The sequence below is a fragment of the Puntigrus tetrazona genome, chromosome 3, assembly GCF_018831695.1.
Source record: "Puntigrus tetrazona isolate hp1 chromosome 3, ASM1883169v1, whole genome shotgun sequence".
Lineage (NCBI taxonomy): Eukaryota > Metazoa > Chordata > Actinopteri > Cypriniformes > Cyprinidae > Puntigrus > Puntigrus tetrazona.
The window spans coordinates 8,145,008-8,156,855 of NC_056701.1; the positions used below are offsets into that span (position 1 = coordinate 8,145,008).

Here is an 11,848-nt window from a genome sequence, read left to right on the forward strand (position 1 = left end):
TCATTATACCATGGAGTCAGATTGTTTTCTTTTATCTTTTTAAGTGCAAAGGAGCAACTGTATCTAAAGTGCTAGAAAAAGAGAGTGCATAATTTCTGTTATATCATCAAGTTTTTGCGTCGTATTGGATGAACTAAGGAATTGAGATAAGTCAGGAAGGTTATTTAGAAAGCGTTCTTTTGTGGTGGAAGTGATGGTTCTACCATACTTGTAATAAAGTGCAGAGTTTACAGGTTTAACTATACAGAGTTCACATAAGACTAGATAGTGATCTGAAATGTCATCACTTTGCTGCAGTACTTCAACCATTTTAACATCTATTCCATGTGACAGTATTAGATCTAGAGTATGATTTCTACAATGAGTAGGTCCAGAGACGTGTTGTCTAACCCCAATGGAGTTTAAAATGTCTAAGAAAGCTGATCCTAATGAGTCTTTTTCATTATCAACATGGATATTAAAATCGCCAACAATTAAGACTTTATCTGCATGCCAGTACTAACTCAGTTAGAAAATCAGCAAATTCTTTAATGAAATCTGTGCTGTGCCCTGGTGGCCTGTATACAGTAGCCAGTACAAACATGACAGAAGATTTATCACTAGCACATGATTCTGTAGATAATGTTATATATGCAGCACCAAAACTTCAAATGAGTTATACTTAAAGCCTGCCCTTTGAGAAGTACTAAGAATATTGTTATAAATTGTAGCAACACCTCCCCTCTACCTTTTAAACGTGGCTCATTTTTATAGAAATAATTTTTGGGGGCAGATTCATTTAGAGTAATATAATCATCTGGTTTTAGCCAGGTTTCTGTCAAACAAAGCAAATCTAGCTTCTGATCATTGATCAAATCATATACATAAAGTGCTTTTGTGAAAAGTGATCTAATATTCAGCGAGTCAAGTTTTATCGTTTGCTTATTTGAATTATAGGTAGTTTTAGTTTGTTGGACATTTGTTGGTTTGGATGTTCTCTGCATATTCTAATTCAGGAACAGACACAGTCTCTATAGTGTGATATCTAGGTGAAAGAGTCTCTATATGCTTAGAATTAACTGCCTTCTGTGACGTGAGGCAGCTAGCACTTTGATCAGGTTTCTCAGTGGGTGTGTCACTGAGTGGGGGAGAACCTGTTTGATGTTCTGATCGGAATGGATGAGCGGTGTTTTGACCCGCGACTAGCCCGCCTCACGGTCACCCAGATACCTGCTGCAGGGGCTCTGAAGCTGGAACCGAACAATGTACGTGATTCACTGTACTAGTCGCATCCAAAGCAGTATCTACAGCCCTCGCATTCTTACTGTCCTCAATTAAAGTTTGGATGCGTGTCTCTAATTCTAAAACCTTCTCTGTCAGCCTAGCTATTTCCTGCATTTATCACACGTGAATCCCTGATCGCTAACAGAGAAGGATAAACTATACATGTGACAGACGGTGCAAGTGACGATGCAGGAGAAGCCATTTACTCACCGTAAGGATTCACTTACCACTCTTGTTTTGATGAGCCTGTGAAAATGGAGCGAACGAGCGCGAGGAACAAATGAACAGGAGCGGAAATAAGTCAACAATAGGCGCGAAAAACGCTGGTGGGAGCGAAAGTGAATCGGCTAACGAGTACTAACTCACCGCCGAGTTTTAGATTAACGAACTAACAGCAGTCTAATTAGTTAGATTAATATAATAGTATCAACGGTATGTAGACAGTTAAATTATATTTGATCGCTAGAGAAGAGGAGATAAATTGAAAAGCGAAGCTACACGGAGCTACAAACAAAACAACCTCTCAGCAGACAGGAGCCAAACATCATACATAGTGTTAAAATCATATCATATCTAATCATATCCGGTCTTCTTATAACTAATACACTAAACAGTATGTGAGTATATGTAGCGCCCCTGCCCTCTTAGATGTGTCCTTACCTAAGATCTATAGGTGGAGCACCTTGGGGGTGATAGGGGTGGTCCTTGATTTTCGGATTCCCAGCATTCCTAGGAGTTCTCTTATCAGCCGGCATTCAAAATCTCGTCCCTGATCAGAATGAATGCGAGACGGCAGTCCGTAGTGTACAAAGAGTTTTTCCACAAGGACTTTGGCCACGGTAACTGCTCGCTGGTCTTTGGTAGGGAACGCCCGTGCGTAGCAAGTGAAATGGTCAGTTATTACTAGGACATTGGCAATACCCTTGGTGTCTGGCTCCAGTGACAAGAAGTCGATGCATACCAAGTCTAACGGACCCTTACTGGTAATGTGGCTGAGGGGAGCAGACTTCTGAGGTAAGGTCTTCCTGGTAATACAAGCACCACAATTTTTTATGTACTGCTCAATGTCAAGGGCCATACGGGGCCAGTAAAATCAATCTCTTATTAGCTCCGTTGTCCGCTCTACGCCAAGGTGACCTGATTCATCATGTAGAGATTGCAGGACAGTCCGATGACATTTGGCAGGCAGAACCAGCTGAACTCTTTCTTTTCCATGGTGGCTTTTGGATACTCGGTAAAGTAGCTGATTTCTAATGTCCAGTTTTGGGCCCTGACGTTGTAGGAGTGTAAGCAGTGGATCAGAGCTCCCCGGAAGGGTAAGCACTCTTCCCGCTTTAATGTCCTGTTTCACCACCCCGATAACTGGGTCTTGATCTTGAGACCCCTTCAGATCTTCAAGGGTAAACTGCTCCAGGTGACACGTTGCCAGGAAATTGGGCAAGAGTAAACAGGAGGTATGCTATCCGGCGAAATTCCTAGATGGTCCACCAGTCGAGCAGATTCACTCTCAGTGGAGCTGGCCAACTGGCATATTGCTTTAACTCCAGACTGTGGAATTTCAGTCCAAGAGGCAAACTCAGCATGATTGGTAGGATATCTAGATAGTACATCCGCATCAATGTTATGTTTTCCGGGCTTGTACTGCAGACTAAAGTTATGTGGCTAGGGCAGCTAACCATCGATGTCCTGTTGCATTCAACTTTGCACTGGTCAGTACATAGGTGAGAGGATTGTTATCTGTTCTCACAACAAATTGAGCTCCATACAAATGGTCGTGAAACTTGTCGACAACCGCCCATTTCAAGGCTAGGAATTCTAACTGGTGTATGGGGTAATGCTGCTCTGAAGTACTCAACTTTAGGCTAGCAAATGCGACTGGTCGAAGACCCTCAGGATGCTCCTGATTCAACACAGCACTGAGACCTCTCAGACTTGCATCAGCGTGAAGTACATATGGCTTAGAAGCATGAGCGAAGGCAAGTACTGGCACATGGGTTAGACAATGTATGATTGTTTTAAAGGCTTCAGCCACAGGCGTTGTCCCATCGTTCCCCAAATGGGTCAGTCTCTTTGTAATATTTCTTTCCATCCTTCTTGCCCTGTCCTTTTACAGGGGTAGCCTTTAGTGAGTTCAGTCAAAGGTCTTACTACTGTGGAGTACCCTTTAATGAATCACCGATAGAATCCACAAAATCGTGATCGTTCTCGGAACTTCTTCAATGTGTGATGTCTCTGTCGCTTGGGGTACACTTGTTAGCAGCAATGCGTGTGCGAGGTCAATCCCAGTCTCATTACACCAGTCAGCAAGATCACTTTGAAGACAGGGGTTACTTTGGCGAGACATGGCTCAACAAGGCGCAGTTAAAAGCACCAAAAAAAAGGGTAAAAGCACTTGTTTCCTTCTCTCTTCTGTATGGTACCAGGAGGGGAAGATGAATCCCGATTTGAGCCCTCAATTTGTGTAGCGCCCCTGCCCTCTTAGATGTGTCCTTACCTAAGATCTATAGGGTGGAGCACCGGGTTCTTTTATAGGTTGTCTCTCGACTATATATTTTCAGCCTCACCTATGATACCACTTTTAGAGAGATTAAAGTTCCCAAATGAGTAATCTAATACTCAGTATGCAAAAAATGAGTTTTTATTTATAAAACAAAAAAACAATATAGAAATATGCGTGTTAGCAGGAGGATATCAAAATATCTACATAACACGAGTAGTATGATAACAGTAACATTAACGTTTCACACTTACTACAACAAACACCATATAAACTGTGGGCCCACTCACACCATAACCACACTCATACCCACTCCCGATGCAGGCCTGATTCGTGGCTTGGGTGCGAGAGGCCTTAAAACACTATTGGCCGCTTCACTCTCCAGCGAGCTGAAAAAAACACAACAGTACCTATAGTCCGTCCTCGTTCGTCACGAAGCCCGACAGTCTCTCCAACCGTCGTTCGTCCCTCGCGGCCGGAGGAACACCCAACGCTCCCGGTGGCTGGGTGCGCTATCCGGTTTTTTTTCTTCTCGTCCCTCGTGGTCAGAGGACCTGTGTGGCGCGTCCGGTGGCTCAACGGGTCTATCTGATCTCCTCTTCCTTCCACGCGGGATACTGACCACAGTACTATTTTTCTACCCCAGTCAATCCGTCCGAACCGCACACAGCGTGTTCAGACTGAAACCGCTTAACTATTACTCGTTGTCCACGGGTAAACGAATAAATGGAAAAATAAATAAATCAAACAAAATATAACACTTCAACCAAACTCAAACGCTTCTACGAGAGTTTTTAAAGTTAACTAGATTAAATAATAAATCGATAGATGTCGATTAGAATCTACCTGTTTCTCTCACTCGCTCCTCTTTTTCTGTTCGTTCTCTTTCTCTGGTTTCTTTTATATCCCCTCCCCAAACCAATCAAGTATGACTATACCTATAAAGAAGGCGGGCATTAACTAATTAACCTCCAATCAACGGCAATCAACCAAACATGCTGTTGAAAACCACGTTTTTGCGTAGTAGTACATCTCAACCGATCCTTAGCGTTTCGTCCAAGATCTTAAAGGGACATGTACTTACAATAAAAACTTTTACAGGCTTCATAATACACATTTAAAAATATGCTTATAAACAAAAATAGGGTTCTATTAACTAAATTTTAACAACCCTTACAGGGGTTACATATACTTCTCCTGAAATCCGTCAGACGACTCGTTCATCAAATTCTTTAACTCTACAAACATTCATGATTAACGGCTTAATAAAACAGGTTTAATGGGATTAAATGTGATGATGAGACACTCCTTCGGCTAGAAACACCTCACTGATGTGTGCTCTTTGGTTTGATTTTTATGATAAAGTCTATGAATCTTTGTAAAATATAAATCTGGATTCAATGAGGCTCATTTTCAACAAGTGATGCTTTTAGACTCCTTAATCCCGGTCATTATTGTCCTCTTCATCTCTAGTCAGTTTCTTCAGACAGTAAATGTGTGCTGCTCTTTGACAGGAGATGAAGTGAACCGATCATCTCTTCCTCTTATTATAGAAGCAAAGGAACATGAATGAACGTCAGAAACAGATCGACTCACTGAATCATGAATCACTGAATCCACAAGTGATTCAAAAGCAGAAGCACTTCAATAAAACAGAGATCAATAACATCAACGATTGGATTTCTTAATGGATATTTATTTTTTTACCGGCAGCTTTTTGTATTAAGTGTAAATCTTGATAGAGGCTGTGAAAATAGCATGTTTTAGCGATGGAAGGTAAAATTACACTAAGTGCACATATAGAAGATGATTTACACCATGTTTTTGTAACTTTTAAATGAGTTTTAAATCTCTTTCTTCCGCTTTCTTAGACGCCGGACAGGTTTAAATAAAGATAACGATGAGGTGAACTCTTTTTTCTGATCACGTAATTCCGACCGTCGACCGGAAGCAGGATCTGACGTTTGATCTTCCGCTTCCGCTCAGCGCGAGACGGGTCTGATGAACGTCAACAAAAGCAGCTTAAGTCGAGGAGAGTGGTCTGGATCAGACAGCAGACTCATGTCTGGAAGATCTTCTTCAGGTGTGTTCATCTCACGAGACCTCGTCCTGATCACGTGAGCTCCGGGTTATGAAATATTACATGAAAGAAAATATTCCTCCACTAAATGCTCCTGGACGGAGCTGTGAGCCATAAAGCGATGGAAAGACATCTAAAGAAGATTTCATCGGCTGTTAGACAGAAAACAATATACAATACACACGAAAGTTCGCGAATAACATATTATTATATATAAGGTGTTTTTAAGGGTTGTACTTTATGCTTGTCTTTACATCATACACTCGTTTCACATTTAAATTCTATTATTTCCGTGTGAAAATAAATAATCATGTACTATTTATATATAAATGTACAAAAAATCTCGTTTCAAGCCCCATGTTCTGTTGAGAGGCTGGTTTGTGATATTATTTTTTATAATATTATTATTTAAAGATATATTGTATGTTTTGACATGTTTTTCAGTCTGATTCTGTTCGTTATGAGTTTTATCAAATTATGTTTATTATCAATTTTATGATAAGATTATAGAAGTGCAGCTTGTCAGTCAAGTTGAGAAAAATAACATTGTTTTAAAAATATATAATTTTTTTGTTATACTATTACAGTAGCCCCACTGACAATGCAACCATTTATATATTAAGATATGACTTATTAGTACAATTAATACTAATTTTTAGTTTATACATACAATACAATGTTATATAATAATATAATTATAGTAATGTTGTAAAACATTTCAAATAACATAAATATACACCACAATAACAGTGTTTTTAAATTTTTGCTAAATATGAAATGAAGATTTTGTACTTTTTGTTGACAATAGTAAAAATATATATAATTAAATTTTAATTTTTGTGTGTTTTTATTTTTATTAATTTTTATTTATAGTTCGTGTGTGTTGTACTTTTGTATTTTAATAGTCCCTTTAAAGTGCAACATTAAAAAATATATATATGTATGTAACTTTAAAACTGAATTTTAGACCCCAGACAAGTTTACTGTATTTTTGACGTTAAAATAAAGATAAAGATGAATATAACTCTTTTACTTATCATATAATTAAAAAGCCCTTGCTAGGTTAAGTACTGTAAGCTAGCTGAGAATCGTTGTAGCTCTTGTATAACATTGTTCTTTTGTTTATGTTGATTGCGTCACTAAATGACTGGATGTTTGTGATTCTAGATCCGTGGAGTGGAGAGGAAGAGGAGGAGGAGGAGGGAGCGACAGAGCAGAGCTGAGACTCGTTCTGATTGGCCGCACGGGCTCGGGCAAGAGCGCCACAGGAAACACCATCCTCGGACGACGTCACTTCCTGTCTGCGCTGAGGGCAAGTTCGGTGACTCACGTGTGCGAATGCGGCCGAGCAGACGAAGAGTCGGCGCTGAAGAGCGTTCTCGTCGTGGACATGCCGGGATTCGGCGACACTCGCTTCGACGCGACTCACGTTCACGCAGAGATCGCTAAATGCGTAGCGCTGACGGCTCCGGGTCCGCACGCCTTCCTGCTCGTCGTCCCGCTCGGCCGCTTCACGGCAGACGAAGATCGGGTCGTCGCACAAATGCTGCGGGTGTTCGGCGAGGCGGCGCTCCGCCACACGGTGGTGCTGTTCACGCGCGGAGACGAGCTGGAGGACGGCGGCGTCCAGGGTTTCTTCGAGTCAGCTCCGGAGCGACTGAAGGTGCTTCTGCGTGACTGCGGCGGGCGATACTGCGTCTTCAACAACCGAGCGCCAGAGAACCGCACGCAAGTCAACACGCTGCTAACGATGGTGGACGGCATGGGCGGAGCTTGTTACACCAACAGCGTGTTCCTGCGCGCCGATGACGTAATACGTGATGAACAGCGGCGCCTCGGTCGCAGCAGACGCCAGGCCCTACGATCCGCACTCGGTCGCGTCCGATCAGAAGTCGCGCTCTCTGGGAAGGTTCTGGAGCGCGTCAAAGCGCTAGTCGCGGCGGGAGCCACCGGGATGGCGGTGGGGGCCGTTTTTGGGGCCGCAGCTCCCCTGGCGGCCGCGCGGAGCCTCGGCATGATGGCCGTGGATCGGGCGGCGGAAGCGTGAATCGTAGCCGCGCAACCGAAAGAGCGCGATGGCTCTGGGAGCGCGCGACGGGCGGCGTTTTAGGGGATCGGTGGAGCGCTAAGCGGCGCTGAGGCCGCCGAACCAGAGAGGCTGCGCTGGAAGCAATGCAGCAGGTGGGCGTGGTCGGTGTTGCAGCGGTGGGCGTGGCTGCGGGCGTGGGTGGAGCCGTTGGGGCGGGGTCTGTGTTGGGGCGCGGTGCTACAGGGAGGAGCTGTGAGTGCCGGTGAGACGGCCGCATCAAATGCGCTGGTTGCGGCTGGAAGTGCAGCAGTGCAGCCTGTGGCCGCAGGCATCGGAACAACCGCACGCATCCTGAGCGCCGTCGGCGAGATCGGAAGAGCGGCGGCGGAATCGCGCTGGCCGGAGGACTGGTGATCCGAGTGGTGAAGGAGAAAGTTCGGTCCGCTTCGAGAACAACTACACCGAACGCAACTCCTACGAGATCCACTGGAACAAGTGAGCGGCGTCACGACTGAGCTGCATTGTGGGAAATTATACAGAGCTCTATTCTTCACTGCAGACGTCTCATTTAGTTCAGATTTATTATTAAACATAAACATGATCTGATCAGTTTTTTACTAGTTTTAACTTGTTAATAGAAACCTGCACAACTGCATCCAGTTACGAAACTTATTTATGGTTGAACAAATTTATAGTGCTCTTAAAACTAACCTGTTTAAGCAGAGTGTGTGTGTGTGTGTGTGTGTGTGTGTGTGTGAGTGTGTGTGAGTGTGTGTGTGTGTGTGTGTGTGTGTGTGTGTGTGTGTGTGTGTGTGTGTGTGTGTGTGTGTGTGTGAGTGTGTGTGTGTGTGTGTGTGTGTGTGTGTGAGTGTGTGTGTGTGTGAGTGTGTGTGTGTGTGTGTGTGTGTGTGTGTGTGTGAGTGTGTGTGTGTGTGTGTGTGTGAGTGTGTGTGTGTGTGTGTGTGTGTGTGTGTGTGTGTGTGTGTGTGTGTGTGTGTGTGTGTGTGTGTGAGTGTGTGTGTGTGTGTGTGTGTGTGTGTGTGTGTGTGTGTGTGTGTGTGTGTGTGTGTGTGTGTGTGTGTGTGTGAGTGTGTGTGTGTGTGTGTGTGTGTGTGTGTGTGTGTGTGTGTGTGTGTGTGTCTGTGTGTGTGTGTGTCTGTGTGTGTGTGTGTGAGTGTGTGTGTGTGTGTGTGTGTGTGTGTGTGAGTGTGTGTGTGTGTGAGTGTGTGTGTGTGTGTGTGTGTGTGAGTGTGTGTGTGTGTGTGAGGTGTGTGTGTGTGTGTGTGTGTGTGTGTGTGTGTGTGTGTGTGTGTGTGTGTGTGTGTGTGTGTGTGTGTGTGTGTGTGTGTGTGTGTGTGTGTGTGTGTGTGTGTGTGTGTGTGCTGGTCTGGTGAGATCAGATCTGTTCAAACACTCAGAACACGTGAGATTCTCTGAACACTGTGTGTTTGTTTTCTGAAGCTGTTGAACAGAAATAAACATGAATTATCTCAGACTTGTTTTGATTCGTGACGCAGCTCTTCAGCGTGAAGCATCTAGACCTTCATCAGTCCAAGACATAAGAGTGTTTAACTGCAAAGGAAACACTTTTTTTCATTACAGAATGTTAGTTATATTTCACAACTTAAAGTACACATTTAAATGTATTTTAATACAGTAGATAATTATAATAAGTAATAAATGCAACATAAATAGTTTATTTTACTCTGAGAAACTCAAGCAACGCTCAAGAATCATCTGCTTTTCTGTTTTTTACACACTTTGTCTTAGAAAAATTTTGATGTATTTTCAAGGGAAGCACATTGTAATATTATAATTTATTTTAAAAAGGCTTCATTTAATATTGCTGTGGGTTATAATATAGAAAACAGCTCTAAGTTGTAGTATACATTCTTATAAAATAGGTAATCTATTACTAATATAATAATAAAATGACCTTTCAAATGTCCTGTTAAGAGCTTTTTTGTTTGCATTATATGTTATCAATTTGACATTATGTTTTATGATTAATCATATGATCAAGAAAATATAGGAATGCAGGGAACAGCACGCTTAAAACAGGAACTAGTTGTTTGATAACCTTTCCTAATTTCACAACTGATGACAAAACTAAATGTCAGCTTGATAGCATAGCAATACAAACTTGGTAGGAATATACATGAAGGCTGAAGCCACACGTGTGACCTCAGCGTGTGAAGATGAAGATGAAGATGATGTAACTTCAACAAAGACGCTCTTCACTAATGTTTACATCAGGCCGCTCTCCAGCCGCTCATTAAATATTCATTAGCCGTCTCCATTCACTCGGAGCGCTCTGGGCGGGGTTTAGTCCGAGGGGCGGGTCACATGCAAACGAGCGAAGCGCCTCTGCTCATCGACGTACTATCAGGCCACGCTCGAGCGAGCGCTCTGATTGGTCGACAGCGCCCGATCTTACGACGGCCGTCGAGAAGCGCGGCCCAATCAGAGGCGCGCGTCCCGGCCGAGCGCTGTTTGCGAATGACGTCAATGCCGGAGCGCAAGATGGCGGCGTTCGGTCGGTGAGCGCTCGAGCGACACGGGAAGCGAGCGAAGCGAGCCAACCGAGCCCGTGATTCCGAGCAGCGCGACGGAGACACGCGATGGACGCCGCCGAGTTCATGGAGAGCATGGACCCGAGCCTGTCCGAGCTGGGCGACGAGTTCACGCTGGGAGACATCGATGGTGAGCGGCGAAGAAGAGGAGGATGAGGAGGAGGAGGATGCTCGTAAACACATGAACAGCACGATATACAGCCTGAGTGTTTATGATAAGAGCACTGAGTTATTGTGTGCTGTCCTTAGAACTCATAATAATACTCTATATACTCATAATGACTTCAGTAATCAGCTTCAGCTCGCTCTGTGTGTGTGTGTGTGTGTGTGTGTGTGTGTTATATCACACACTCCTAGCGTGTGTTTGTGATGACTTCATTAATCGTATTAATAATCATAAATCATAAGTGTGTCCGTTTGAACATCACTGCTGTAATGAATGTAGGGATGTGTCGTGATAACTAACGCCGGGTGGAGTGATGCAGCGGTGTTTTTTGTTGTTCGTGTGTGTTATTGTGGCTTTTATTGATATTACTAATGATGCTGTTGTTTTTAGTAGTGTTATTTGTGTTGCTATTGGTTTTATTGTTAGTGTTTTTGTTATAATAATAATAATAATACTTCATTTTATGTGGCGCCTTTAAAAGTTGCGTCAAAGAGATTTATGTACATATACAAAAATAATAAAGCAAAAAGATACAGCAATAAAAACTATCAGATTCATATCAGTAGTCACATGAGGAAATATGAAAGCTAACCTAAAATAGTCATTTTTTAAAGAGACTATTTAAAAGTCTAATTATTCAGGACCTTATAAGTGAGCGTGTTATTTTTATAATCAATACTAAAACAGGAAGCCAGTGCAGTTTTTCCAAGCTCCCTTATTAGTGTTTCAGTCGTGTTGTTTGTGTTGGTGTTATTGTTCTAGTTAGTGGTTTTATTAGTGTTGTTGGTGTAACTAGTAGTGCTGGCCCCAGTCTAGACTCGTTTTCAGTGAAAGAAACTTGATTGATCGTTAAACATCTCAGCGCCTTTGTCTTGTCTTGAGATGCTCACCAGTCATTTATTAAAGGCATGTTTATGAAAAGTCCTAACTGGCTGTTATTGAGTGTTTAGTAGTCGTGCTGTTATTGCTGTTGCTATGGTTACTCGTGTTTTAGTGCTAATATCATTTATAATATCACTGTTACTGGTGCAAGCGTTGTTCTCATCAGTATACTTCACACAGTTATTAATCTGTAATAATCTCTAGTTTGGATGGAGGATGCATGTTTAATATATCACTATAATCACGCTTCTGCAAGTGTGCCATTGAAACAAAAGATGTGTGAATTGAGATCAGATGTGAAACTGAATACGCCTGAATCATGTTTAAGATGTGTTTTCCTGAGGTCTGGAGGTGAAGT

General features: G+C 42.8%; 2 protein-coding genes across 3 annotated transcripts in view; both read left to right on the forward strand.

The window, feature by feature from the left end:
- The first annotated feature begins 5,735 nt into the window (after positions 1–5,735).
- LOC122341282 (GTPase IMAP family member 4-like) lies at positions 5,736–7,887 on the forward strand. The gene is made up of 2 exons (XM_043234655.1): positions 5,736–5,843; positions 7,008–7,887. The coding sequence occupies exon 2, from the start codon at positions 7,231–7,233 to the stop codon at positions 7,885–7,887; it is 657 nt and encodes a 218-aa protein (XP_043090590.1). The 5' UTR covers positions 5,736–5,843; positions 7,008–7,230.
- A 2,476-nt stretch (positions 7,888–10,363) lies between these two features.
- Positions 10,364–11,848, forward strand: part of srebf2 (sterol regulatory element binding transcription factor 2) — an 11,007-nt gene continuing 9,522 nt past the window's right edge. For both annotated transcript variants that reach the window (XM_043231970.1, XM_043231979.1), the window contains exon 1: positions 10,364–10,572. In XM_043231970.1, the coding sequence (XP_043087905.1) occupies positions 10,491–10,572 (82 nt within the window). In that variant the 5' untranslated portion in view covers positions 10,364–10,490. The remainder of the gene's footprint in view (positions 10,573–11,848) is intronic.

Excerpts from the sequence above, each read along its gene's own strand:
- LOC122341282 (XM_043234655.1), top strand. The coding sequence starts at position 7,231 with ATGCCGGGATTCGGCGACACTCGCTTCGACGCGACTCACGTTCACGCA.